This window comes from Chiloscyllium plagiosum, chromosome 26 (genome assembly GCF_004010195.1).
Source record: "Chiloscyllium plagiosum isolate BGI_BamShark_2017 chromosome 26, ASM401019v2, whole genome shotgun sequence".
Lineage (NCBI taxonomy): Eukaryota > Metazoa > Chordata > Chondrichthyes > Orectolobiformes > Hemiscylliidae > Chiloscyllium > Chiloscyllium plagiosum.
Window position 1 is genome coordinate 23157696 of NC_057735.1, and position 14304 is coordinate 23171999.

Consider the following 14304-nt stretch of genomic DNA (forward strand, 5'->3'; position numbering starts at 1 on the left):
TTCTGTCCTTGTTACAGTTGGAGGGGTGGGATCTGAGGGCAGAGGTGCAGGATGTGGACGAGATGCGTTGGAGGGCATCATTAACCATGTGGAAAGGGAAATTGCGGTTTCTAAAGAAAGAGGCCATCTGGTGTGTTCTGTGGTGGAACTGGTCCTCCTGGGAGCAGATACGGCAGAGGCGGAGGAATTGGGAATACGGTATGGTATTTTTGCAGGAGGTAGGGTGAGAAGAGGTGTAATCCAGGTAGCTGTGGGAGTCGGTGGGTTTGTAAAAAATGTCAGTGTCAAGTCAGTCGTCATTAATGGAGGTGGAGAGGTCCAGGAAGGGGAGGGAGGTATCAGAGATGGTCCAGGTAAATTTAAGGTCAGGGTGGAATGTGTTGGTAAAGTTGATGAATTGCTCAACCTCCTCGCGAGAGCACGAGGTGGCACCAATGCAGTCATCAATGTACTGGAGGAAGAGGTGGGGAGTGGTGCCGGTGCAATTATGGAAGATGGACTGTTCTACATAGCCAACAAAGAGACAGGCATAGCTGGGGCCCATATGGGTGCCCATGGGTCCCCTTTGGTCTGGAGGAAGTGGGAGGATTCGAAGGAGAAATTGTTGAGGGTGAGGACCAGTTCAGCCAAATGAATGAGTGCGTCGGTGGAAGGGTACTGTTGGGGACATCGGGAGAGGAAGAAACGGAGGGCCCTGGTCATGGCGGATGGAGATGTAGAGGGATTGGATATCCATGGTGAAGATGAGGTGTTGGGGGCTGGGGAAACAGAAGTCTTGGAGGAGATGGAGGCATGGGTGATGTCTCGAACATATGTGGGGAGTTCCTGGACTAGGGGGGATAGGATAGTGTTGAGGTAGGTAGAGATACGTTCAGTGAGGCAGGTGCAAGGTGAGACAATGGGTCAGCCAGGGTGGTCAGGTTTGTGGATCTTGGGAAGGAGGTAGGATCGAAACTTTCCATCACTGCCCCTCTGTTGACCATTGTGCAGCCCCTGCTCTCAAAAAATGAGCACTTGTTGCCTCCCACCTCTGTCTCTGCTCCTCTTCCCAAGAGAAGCAGCAAATTACGTAGAGAAGAGAGTGGGGCAACAAGAACAGGGCATCAAGTGAAGCCGTGAGGGAAACAGAGAGCAGAACAGAAACAGGAGCAGTGAGTGAAGCAAGTGAATAGGCAGTGAAGGCAATGACAAGGCGGGTGCGAGTGAAGCAAAAAGTGGGGCACTAATTGTGAGGCAGCAACATACTGCCAGAACTATGACATCAGCAGCAGCAGCAACTTCTGGTTCTAGCATTGTGGCAGGAGATATCAGTGAATTATGAAATACAGTACATGACTGTGAACTAGATCTTTACTTGGGATAATGATTGTGGAAAAGCAATCTACACCATTACATCTTTTATTATGTAACTTTAGATCTGAAGTCAGTGATGATAAGTCATCGGTGTTGCAATGCACAAAACGTGCTTCAAGGTTTTTCCAAGTTGCAAATCAATTGTTGTTGAAATGCACTGGTTCATTTTGATGATTTAACAAAGAGACTGGACCACAGTTTTAATGTATTGTCCACATCAATAGTGACTGGAACTAATGTAGTCTAAAGTGGAATACAAGTTGCAATTTAGTCTCTATTGTGCTCACATGAAAAGATTTTGTAACAAGGATCTGCTTTTGCCGAAACTTCTAATGCTCAGATCCATTTCCAACTACAAAGCTAAATTTGCACAATCTAATGAAAAATAACTGATTTTTGTTTGAGGGGCAAGGAGTGATTTACTGGAATATTTATCTGACCTGTTTTACATAGCATGCTCACACCAAATGGCTTTCCCAAAAACGAAGGACAACACATGTTGTAAACCTGAAATGACAACCGAAAGCGCTGAAAAACTCAGCAGGTCGGACAAACAGAGTTCAAGGTCTGAATTATCAATGGCCTATGCAACCAAACCTGAAGGGGTTGGGGGGGGGGGGTTGGGGTGGGGGAAGGGAGCAGAGAGAAGGGCCTCAAAAACAAGAAACAAATCCCTTCAGGTGAACTCTACAGCAGATTTGCACCTCTGCAGGATTACGCAGGAGTTGGAATGATAATGGGAATGGTTTCCTGACCAGCTGCAGGAGGTAAAGAATCAAACCCCTCGAGAACTTAATGACAAACTCTTTCCCGACAATACCTGCATTTTTCCAGCCAGCACATGGATTCTCCATCAAAGTAAGGAGGATGTCTGCAAAGCCCCCCTGTGGCAGACCAGATAGGCATTGGAATCCGTCACTCCATTCAGTGTGGAATATGTAGTCCCATTTTGTTTTTAATTGCAAGAAAATCTTTTATTCATAAAAAATTATCTTTATATACATACACTGGTATTAAAGTTGTTCTGTAGTCTCTGCATATAAAGAAAAACATTTGAAACTGACATTGCCCGCAGTTGCAACCTAAGACATTTCCTCTTCACGCAGGACGCTATTTAAATATATTTTGAGGCAAAGGGAGAGACAATAGCTGAACAGACCCTCACAGTACTTTGGCAAAAAGACCTTAGGCGGTGGTCTTCCCCATTGCAGCTTTGCAGCAGCTGCCCCAAGTTTTAGTACAACTCTCAGCACGTAGTCCTGGATCTTGGAATGTGCCAGTCTGCAACACTCTGTCAGGGTCAACGCTTTATACTGGAAGATCAACAAATTTTGGGCACACACACACACACCACACGGTTCTCAGAGATCTGTGCTGTAACAGGTTTGGTTAGGGCGAATCACTGATCCCAGGGAACACCTGACCCAATTGGGAATGATCTTAGACTGGATTTTAAAACTGACATTCAACAGTGAAATTGGTCATCAGTTTCTAATTTTCTGCCTCTCCCCTTCCACTTGTCGATGAGGATGGCCTTATGGATTCGCACAAGCTCCCTGTCAGGAGCATACTGCCATTCACCTCCAGCAGTCCTTGGCCAATCAAGTCCTACAGAACTGCCTACAACTCAGTTGGTAAGCAGTCGCTTTCAGTAGTTTCATTCTTTTCTAAAGACATGAGGGCCTTGGTCAGCTCATCCAGAGATAACAGCTGGTCCAAGGTGCAGTCACAATGACACTTGTTACTGTGGAGGATGAGAGAAGAGCTGATGTTTAAGTGTGCCACACTTATGATCCTCTCTGGCAGGGGGATCAGGAAAGGAGACAGCTTTATACTTCCCTAAAGATTGTAGCATTGCAGGTCTACAGTTGTTGAATGACCTCATATTGGTACATCAGATTTAAGAGCACATCCATTGTCCTCAATTAGACTGGGTTCCCAAGGAGCTCATTTAATTAATCATCTATTCCAAAAATTACTACGTGGGAGTCACAGCCAACATTTTTGGATCTTGATCCACTTTCCATCCCAATAGCATGAATGTGATTCAAGTATGAAAATGACACCCTTTGTTGGAAAGTTCTGATGGAAGGTCACTGACCTGAAATATTACATCTGTTGAATAAGATTGGGCAACTTGCTGTCATGCATTTGATATAACACTAGCAACATTACTGGTGCACGGGCATCAATAGAGGGTGTAAATGCTCAAGGTGCTGGATGGGATGCTATTCATGTCAGTACTACTAAGCTTCTTGAGTATTGTTGATGCTTCAAACATTAGGTGAGAGAGTATTCCATCATACTCTGATCTGTGCCTTTTAGATAGTGGACATGCTTTAGGGAGTAAGGAAGTAAGTTAATCACTGGACAATTCCCAGTCTCTGACCAGCTCCCGAAGTCACAATATTTATATGGCTCATCTAGTTTAATTTCTGATCAACGGTAACCATAGGATCCTTATAATGGGCAATTCAAACTTGATAAAACAGTTGAACATCAACACAGATTACCAGATTTTCCTTTCCTCGAGTTACGGCCTGTCAATTGTGGAACATAGATACTACTTATCACCAATTAGTCCAGGTCTGAATGTTTGCAAGCATAGACTGAGGAGTTCCGAATGGTAGTGAACTGTAAAACTATCAGCAGGCATCCTTACTTCTGATCTTATGATAAAGTGAACATCATTGATGAAGCAGTTGATGACAATTTAGCTTGGGACACTGTCCTGAAGGATTTCTGTGGTGATGCCCTATCCTGAGATGAATGACCTCCAACGAGCACACCATTTGCCTCGATTTCTAATCATTTACGCGTTGCTAGGGCTTCTAAGGCCACACTCAGTCAAATGCTGCCTTGATGTCAAAGGCAATCATTCTCTTCTAACTTGCAGAATTCAGCTCATTTTTCACCAGGTTAGAACAAAAGCTGAAGTCAAGAGCCAAGTGGCTATGGCAGTTCCTATTCAAGCATTATATGTCTTATACGTTTTAGCAGCAATCAATTCAATATTTAAACAAGATTTTGAAAACATCTGAGCTTCATAATACTCTGTTGGGATTGCGCTACTTTAACATTAAATTTCAACAGCTAATATTTAGCAACACATCGCCATTCACAAACACAATAAATGCATTATACTCCTGCAATAACTTCAGTCTATTCTTTGATCTTAAAACTTGGTCACACACCAAATACTTCAATAACAGCAGTCTTATCTCTTGGTAAGAGCAACAGAAACTTTAGAGTGCATTTGTGGTTTAGAATTGACATTGTGTCCAATTACATAGATGCAGATAAGAACTAAAACTGATCAGAAAACCTTTAGAAAGAAAAAAACGGGCTGCCGATGCTACAAGGTACTGGATATTCCTTAAGCTAGTTAAAGGGTGTTTACAGCCCTTAAAGGGAATAAGGCTATAGGTCACTTAAGGTTTCTCTGAATGACAAAGGAAAAGAGGATCTCTAACAGTCCATGTTTCTCAAACACTTCCAGGAGATAAAGTGAGCAGAAGATTCTTATGAAAAGGTCAGTGATCTGAAACATACTGTTCCTCTCCAAATCTGTTGATTAATTCCAGCATTTTCTGTCATTATTAATGGAAGTACAGACCTCACCATCTCATAAGTCGGTACAAAGATATCCAAACTACTCAAAGGTTGTGAGCAGAGGTGATACAGGGAGAAAGCGAGGATGGCAGATGCTGGAGATCAGAGTCACAAAGGTGTGGAACTGGAAAAGCACAGGTCAGGTAGCATCCGAGGAACAGGAAAATTGATGTTTCGGACATAAGCCCTTCATCAGGAATGAGACAGTCAGACATCAACATAAATATTGCACATATACCTAACTACAAAACCAGGAAAGGTTTAATGATTTGACTAGGATTACTACTATCTCACAGCACCAGGATCCCAGGTTGGATTCCAGCCTCGGGCAACTGTCTGTGTGGAGTTTGCACGTTCTCCCCATGTCTGTGTGGGTTTCCTCCAGGTGCTCCAGTTTCCTCCCACAGTCCAAAGATGTGCAGGTCAGGTGAATTGGCCATGCTAAATTGCCCATAGTGTTAGGGGCATTAGTCAGAGGGAAATGGGTCTGGGTGGGTTACTCTTCGAAGGGTCGGTGTGGACTAGTTGGGCCGAAGGGTCTGTTTCCACACTGTAGGGAATCTAATCTAATCTTAACTCAAATCTCAAGTTATTCTGCTCAAGACTGCGCTGTCTGCAAGCCTAACACTTTACATTTCTTTCTGCTTTTCAAATCTCTCTCCTATTTTAGATACCTGCTCATAATTCTGAATTTCAGGAGGTGTTGAAAGTGGGTATTATTAACAAACCCACAGCGTCACATCAAATCATGCTAAGGCTCATTGGTTAGTTCTAACGTGTGCAGTTGGACTAACTTCAATTGTTCATTGTATTTCACGAAAAGCCACCTTAGAGGTAATTTGTAATTGCAGGCTGAACATTGCTAAAACATTATCTCACTCAAAGATGTTAGCTGATGCTCTGACAAGTGTTTCATAAACACAACTAAGTATTTTATGAGATTTCAATGTAATTTACTTTATTAATTGCACACTCATGATTTTAATCAGGTCTAGACGATTGCAATCAGATACCATCTGGCATTTTCCTAGAGTTGACAGTGCAAAAGGAATGGCACCAAATGGTGCCACTGCTGATAAATTAGAGGATCATGAGTGGGACAAATGGTTGATAATGATACAAAACCAGTGGGTGACCTAATTCACCTTCTAGAATTCAAGCTTTGAAAAGCTGCACTGCAGTAGCAACTGTGTACTTCTCATTCAGGGGCTTTTGTTCCAAGTATGATATCCCCTGATAGAGTATCATAACTCTTTCACTCTAAATGTTAGAGATAGGCATTAAACTCATGAAACACCAGTTTATAAATTAAACAAAAGTTTTATAAATTCTTATGTTAACATTATACAAAGAAACTTCCCATAATTAAAGCCAGGTGTAAATTATATTCCTTAAAATGAATTTTAATTAGAGGCTTGAAGGAGCAAAATATTTACAAGAAGCAGATATCCTCCTTGACTTCAATTAGATGGTGGCAGAAATGAAAATGTAGCATTTCCAAATAAATATAACATCTCACAGACTTCAAGGAAATAAACAGAAAGTGGTTTTAATTTATTTAAAAAGAAAAAGTTAAATGATACAAGCAAAAGCCATTTCACATACTGCTCACTCTCATAAGAGGTGTCGCAAAGATAATTTTAAAAATTTCAACACATAATAATCACTATTTTGAAAAAACACATGTTAAACATCCCAAGCAGAGTGGCTATAATCATGTGAATGGACACAGCAATCTAAATTAAGCTTCTCAGAGTCAACATCAGCCAGAAAATCAATACCCAGGTATTTCCTGACAGGTCTGAAATGCTAACTATGGTGTTATATCCTGTTGAAGGTGAAATAACTCCACTGAGACCAATATCCTGTCACCAAGTCACCCTTTATTTACACATGGGACGTTCTTGACACCGATCCAGCTCCCTCGAAGCCAGCTCTCAGAGTGGCAGCATGTCTGACATTCCTGTTTTTTATCTGTCAACCAGGGGTCCCTCATTGGGCCAGATTAACAGCTGTAATTGGGGAACTCATTTTCTAAGAGGTCCACATGGCTGACCTTGTCAACAGAGATGTTCGCCTGCAATAAAATTCCTACATGACAGAATTCCAAGTTACACTTATCCTGTGATCTTTCTGAATTAGACCACTGGCTGATTACCTGCAACGAAGTTAATGGAACCTCAATGCCAAATTCTGCTTCTGATCCCGTATGAAATGTTGATTTATTTTCCAAGGTCAGAGAACTAAATATTTTATTTATAAATCAGGCATAGAATTCACAAACCATTTACCTCCATCTCCATTTCCCCAATCTTGTCACTCATTCTAAGGTTCTTTTGCAAAAATCTACTTCCTTGATTTCAATGCACCAGCATCCCATATGGCCTCAAATGCCTTAATTGAATTATATTTCTTATAGAGGTCAGCATGTGTTTTCTTCTGGATTTACCTCTTGCTAACTTGCAGGTGCCATCTGCCGTAAAAGCTAAAGCAAAACCCACAATCAAGTGAAATCATAAATGTCGGCCAACAGCCTCGCATCACAGGCTTGGCAATCCCAGAAGAAGATATGGTTTATTCTCTCTCTCATTCCATTGTGGGATCTCCTGCCATAGTTAGTGAACTGGGTGTCTCAGGTGGAGCATGATATACTTCCTTATTTAGGGAGGATAAGCTATCAGCTGGAAGCAGTAGAGGATAAATCTTCAGGATCAAAGTTGGTGAGAGTACAGTAGTTGAACCACACATATACAAATTATATTCAGGGTCTAATCACTATCACACAATAATACATAGCTTATTTGGCGAGAACGTAGAAAACAAATCCAAAGATTAAGCTCACATAAAGGATGAACTGAAAAGAAAGGCTAGCAAAATGTAGGAATCTAGAAAGAAAAAGGGCAGAGTTGGAAACTCAGTGCTGAGAAGATGAAACAGACCACCACATTAGAGCAATAGGAGCTGGAGATATAAAAGTCGACCATCAATATGTAATTTGTGCATAAATTTTGAGATGGTATGTTTTATTTGCCTTTCACTCACAACACTGTTTTCAAGCCTCACACTTGGGCATTAGCCCATTCTCTACGCTGATGATGCAATATTCTCAACACTGAAGTCTCAAAAAGATGGCATCTTTGATAACGCAACACTGAATTTTCATTCAATTTATTTATCAAGAGTGATGTAGAAGATCCCATGGTATTTTGCAACAAAAACAAAGATCAATATTTATACTCTAACCAGGCCCACAAGAAGAGGTTTATTTGGTCATTCATCTTTGCTGCTCATGGGACATAGCTGTGCAAAAACTTGCTCCTGTATTTGCAAACATGAACAACAGTAGCTGTCCCTGGAAATAGCGGTTGTGAAACTGTGGAATGACCCAAGATGCTTTATAAATTCAGGTTAGTTCTTATTTAAATAGCGATGTTAAGAATAAGTTACCAGGGAAGAGAGCAGAATCAGAAACCTTGGGCTGTTCATAGTGTCACCACTCCTTATAACTGGTATCTGAGATATTAGAAGTGTGCAGTTAGGGGGCAGATAACTTCTTATCCTCTGTCCATGTTCTTAAACACTAGTTCCTCTTACTTTTAACAATGCTAAATAATGAAAATGCTGTTTTGGAAACAAGTACAACACTGTTCCTCACCCCAGAGAATATAGTAATCTGATGATTTTGTTCAGTCATCCTTGTTCCAGTAACTTACATTTTAATTTGTTGATCTGAAATATTCAAATAGCAGATCTTTGTATGTAAAGTGTGTCCTCACAGTAACATCCTGAATAGTCACTGAATAGAGCCAATCGTCTTTGGGCAGAACTCTGAATTTATGAACTCACCAGAGACTTTTAAGTTAGTTTTAGCAAATGCTGTATTTATCAAATGAAGTTTTAGCACTAGCCAATTTTAGTCTGTGACTTAATACTTGATTGCGCAAACAATCTAACTTTAGGATTTTACAGTTGTTAGAGATTAGGCACTTCAGTTTAGGTGGAGAGAAAAGGCAAAAGCCAGTAATTAACTTAATTCTCTTGTGCACTTTATCGCATCGATTAGCAGTCATAAATCCATAAAATCTGGCAATGAACAAAAACTGAGTTCATGAATTATCCTTTGTGCCAAATAGGATGTCCAGATTAATGCATTTTTTTGCCCTAAATTGCACCTTGCATTTTGGCAAAAAAAATGGAGCCCTTGCATTTATACAGTACTTTCCAAAGACACTACAAAGCATCTGAGTTATAGTCAGGGTTATAGTGTTGGGATGCAGCTACCAGTTTGGATACAGCAAGATCCCACAAACACAAACAGCAGTATGTTTGAGAGAGCTTTCCTCCTCATCTTCATGCAAAATCTTGATTGTGGGTTCAAATCCCAGTCTGATACCTCAGATGAAAGTAAAGTAATACTTACTGAGCTGCGTCAGATACCAAAATGAGAGGTCCAATTCAGAACACAAAAAGTATTCACTTTTACCTTCAGCTCAAGATATTTATTTTGGCCAACGATAGGAACATTAAGAGTGAGTTGGCAGGGCAAATGTTCATTTAAATTTTAAAAGTATTCAAATCTCATCCTTTTCTCCTCTTGGTCTCTGCCAATCACTCATAACAGAGATGGGAGGTGCATTGCATTAAGACCAATGAGATGTTTCGTCAGCACAACATCGTGGGCTGAAGGGCCTGTTCTGTGCTGTACTGTTCTATTTTGCTGTCCTCTGATCACCTCCGTGTGCAGCAAGGCTAAAATTAACACTTCAGTTGCAGATAAACTGAGATGATAGTCAAATTGCCCATCCATCCTGCATTATTAACAGTCTGATATATACCATATCTCTGTACCAGGGTGCATCTAAGTTTATCTTACAAGAAATAAACACACCATAATTTAAAATTTTACATTTTCAGTAATTGGATCCCATTAATATACTGTATGGTGTTTTCTATTACATAAAATTTATATACACACACTGATAAAGTTAATCTAACCTTGTGTAAATTGAATGTGTTTGTTTTGTAAACATTTGAGGTATTCTTTGCAATCACTCCTCTCAAAAACAGATGCAGATAAACTCTTATCACGTACCATGACAGTATAAAAGTTTAGTTTTAAGTTACCAACAGGCCTATATCCTTCCTGTAATTGCAATATTACTGACACTTCCTGATTCTTTACTGTGCTGCTTTGAACAGTGATGGCAGGAAGTAATGTCTGCACACTGAATTCATTAATACCAGAGTATGCCAAAACAGGCATTCTATCAGTGTGACACCTGAGAAATTGTTGTTATCATAGATAAATTGCTTCGCTTCAAGATAGCTGATAGAAATTGAGTTTTGGTTTGAAATAAAATAACTCAGTTATACAATAATGTTTACAAAAAATTAAATCTCATCATTTTGTTTAGCACTCCAGCCTCCTAGAATGTAATATCTTTCTAATCATTTCAGATTTTTTTTGTTTTTCATAAATACTTTCAGGTTTGTGCTATTGTTCAAGTCAATTTGTTTCAACAAGCCATTTCTCACTGATACCAGTATTTAAAAGACAATCAAAAAATGAAATAGGATTCTTGTCAGTAATTACACTTTCACATTTTCTTTGTATTGTGTTCTAATGTTATCAAACAATATGTCACACTGAACTTTGTTTTTAGTGTGAGATACAGAAAATAATAAATAAAATATATTTGAACACACATACACAAAACCCAAACAGGAAAACTACATGCATTAGAAACCTTTGTTTTAAATAAAACTTCTGCCTTCAGCCAGGTGAATAATTTTTTTGGAAATCAGGAATTTTGCTGCATACATTAAAAAGAGAGCAATCACTGATTAAACAAGTTTAAAGTGACTTCAATGTGGATAGATTTAGTTCAGATACCCTTTTCATAATAAGGAGCAGATACAATTTTTCTCCTTGATACACAATTGGAGCAATGTCTGTACAAATTCTGAGATCACAGTGCAGAGAACTAGACACAGATATTGTGATTGAGGTTTCAAAAACCAATTTATTTCAATGTCACTAGGCAAAATAACACTGATTATTCATAAAGATGTAAATCAATTTAGTGCCTTCTGATCCCTACAATCATGATCCATATTTCATTGGATGTTAAAAGGGAATTCCTATTCTTTGTGAAGTTGGGCCCTAGGTCAAACCAGAAGTAAAATGTTAACAAAAGCAGGCTATGACTTCCAAGCTGAAGCTGATTTATTATTATTTGACAGAAACTATATTTTCCATTTATCTTTGAAACAGATGACTCATAAATTATCCATTTAGTATATAAGATAAAATTAAAACTCATTTTGTGAAATGGCTGAATGGGCTTACAACTGGGAGACAGCCAAGGTCAGTAGCTACAGAACAAATTAAATCATATGCAATCAATCGTCTGTCATCACATCTTTTTTGTCACTCCGCACTCCTGTCTTTATGTTGTTCCTTAGTAGGATTTCTCTCTTCTGCATTTAATAAAACTATAATAATAATTCTATTCTCACTTTTCTGATCAAAATGCTTCAGCCAAAGCAAAATCCCTTTGTTCTAATTCTCCATTAGTCCATTTGAAGATTTCACAGATTTTTTAAAAAAAGATTACTATAATCAAAATTTATTAAAAGGAGCAGCATAATAGTCATTATGAAACATCAAGAACATATTTCCCAGTATACGTATTATTAAATATTTCTTGGCTAGTGATCGACATTGCAAAACTGTCATTGTCACCATTTTGGAGGGGGGGGGGTACAAATACTGGAAAAGATGTTACAAAATAATTATAGTATGCCATTGACTTTACACTCCCTTCATCTGATTAGCAAAAAGCCCTTCACAGCTCATTTGAGTTAGCTATGATCTTAAACCCATGAAAACAAAGCAGTGACGCATTGTTTCTCCCCCATATGATATTGTTTCCATATCTATATAATAATTCGAAATATTCTCCATGTTAACTCCTGCATGGACAGTACTCACTATGATGAACAAAGACTGAAGAGTAGAGCTGAGGCAAAATGATCTGTGCAGAAGTGTATACTTTGGAAAGAATGTGGTGTCAAATGTGCCACAATAACATGGGTGGTGCCATTCAATGCTGTTCCCCAATGACTAAAAATGGTTATTCATAGTTTTTTTTTCACAAGTCATTATTTCTTAAAATATTGTCACCAAATATTACAGCCAACCAAATCAAAAGAGCGAATTATCAATGTCAAGCAAGAACTCAATACCAGTCAACATGAAACTGTTTGCATTGGAGTCAGAATGCAGTCAATGACAAAATGGTACAATAGAGTCAATTGATTTAAAAATGCAAAATTAATTAAGTTTCCATCACCTATTCTAGCAAGCAATGGGGCACAACATCACAGAGCAGACACACAATGGATTACTAAGCGTTTTACTGTCCTGTTGTACTATCTTGGCACCGACTCAACGCTGTAATAAATAAGAAGCTGTCTTACCTTAAAGCGACTTTGACACTACAGCCGTCTTGATTAGTCGCCATTATTTTTGTGCAGCGTGCGCTCTCCAAGCTTCATTCAATGAAAGGGAAATTCGCTGACCTACTGAGACGGCAGCGCAATGTGTTTGAGGTATAAATAAATACAAGTAAATTTCTCACAGAACTTGAATCGTGTCATCCTGCAGTTAACGGGATCGAGAGGGTAGCGACATGATTGCAATTGCAACATCCTGTGTTACATTGTAGTCGCTGCAAATCCGCAATGCAACATCTGAAGTCAGCCTCCAGTAGCTCAGAGTGCTGATTGTCAGGCAACCGAACCTTGCTCAGAGGGGGCGGGAGTCCACTCTAGAGTGACATCCACACCCATCAATCACATCCAGGGATCCTCGGGAATGGGCGGGCACAACGCGACTATTGCCCACTCAGAGTGGAGAGAGAGCCTTGAGACATCAAGATCGTCTGACTCCATACAAAAAGGAACTATTTAGGGGATGGTTGTCAGCTCAGAAACCCTGCTCCCTTTAAAAGGCGTCTGATCAGTTCCTTTTGTGTGTTGCTGTTCTCCCTCTCTCTCTCTTCATCTCACAATTTATTTTGGAGGAAAAGACTCCTTTTCCAGTGCCAAAAAGCATGATGCAGCCGAGGTAATTGTCCAGGGGATCGATGCCAAAAATCCTTTATTCATTGTTTTGTAACTGGGGATTAGGAATGTCTTCGAGGCACGTATACATCTGAGTTACTCTTGATGCTGGAAAGCCCAGCTGTAATTACTCTCGCCAAAAGACACCAATCAGACTAAAAAAAGAGAAAAATCCTTCATAACGTGGCTCGTTATGTTAAAGCTTCTAAGAAGAAACAGATATCCAGGTGCACTGTACAATATGCTTCAAAAGGTCATTTGGAAAAGTAGCCTTTTAGTGAAGCTTAAAGGTGAAGAATGGATGCTTTAGTTCTAGAATCTTGGTCAGAACTCACCCTGACACTTCTTTCAGCTTATTGTTTCTTTCATCTTGGGGTCGCCACAATGCTAGTTGATCACATTTTTCTGTCTCCTCCTTCCTCTTCCAATCTCCACTTGATGGTATCTGTCCAGCTCCTCGGATGCTGCCAGACCGGCTGTGCTTTTCCAGCACCACACTTTTCAACTCTGATCTCCAGCACCTGCAGTCCTCACTTTCCCCTTGGTGGTATCCCTGTCCATTGCTCACAGTGGCACTTGTGTTGCTTGCAGAATAAACTCGAGCATGGGTACCATTTCCTTTCAAATCAATGAATGGATTTGGCAGATGGTTTCACGACCGGATGCCCTTCAAATCACCAATCTTTCCACTTCATGACCTGGACAAAGGAACTGAGGGCATTGTTGCTAAGTTCATAAGCGACACAAAGACAGGTGGACAGACAAGTAGTGTAGAAGAAGCAGGGAATGCAAGAAGGACTTGGACAGGCTAGGAGAGAGAACAAAATGGCAGATGGAATGCAATATAGGAAAAAGTAAGATTATGTACTTTGGTTAGAACAATAGAAGAGTAGACTATTTTCTGTATGAGCAAAGGCTTCAGAAATCTGAATACAAAGCAGCTAAGGCATCCAAGTTCTGGATTCTCTTCAGGTTAACATGCAGGTTCAGTTAGCAGTAAGGAAGGCAAATGCAATGTTAGCATTCATTTTGAGAGGTCAAGAGAAGAGATGTATTCTTGAGGCTGTATAGGCTCTGGTCAGTTCAGTTTCGGAGTATTGTGAGCAATTTTGAACCCCATATCTAAGGAACTATGTACTGACATTGGAGGGGATCCAGAGGAGGCTTACAAAAATGATCTTGGGGATGAAGTGCTTGTCATATGAGGAGTGA

General features: G+C 39.9%; 1 protein-coding gene across 1 annotated transcript in view; it reads right to left on the reverse strand.

Moving 5' to 3' along the window:
* kif21b (kinesin family member 21B) overlaps window positions 1–12750 on the reverse strand; it is a 160721-nt gene extending 147971 nt beyond the window's left edge. The window contains exon 1 of the mRNA XM_043716242.1: window positions 12448–12750. Within this exon, the coding sequence (XP_043572177.1) occupies window positions 12448–12491 (44 nt within the window). The 5' untranslated portion in view covers window positions 12492–12750. The remainder of the gene's footprint in view (window positions 1–12447) is intronic.
* Between the last annotated feature and the right edge of the window lie 1554 nt (window positions 12751–14304).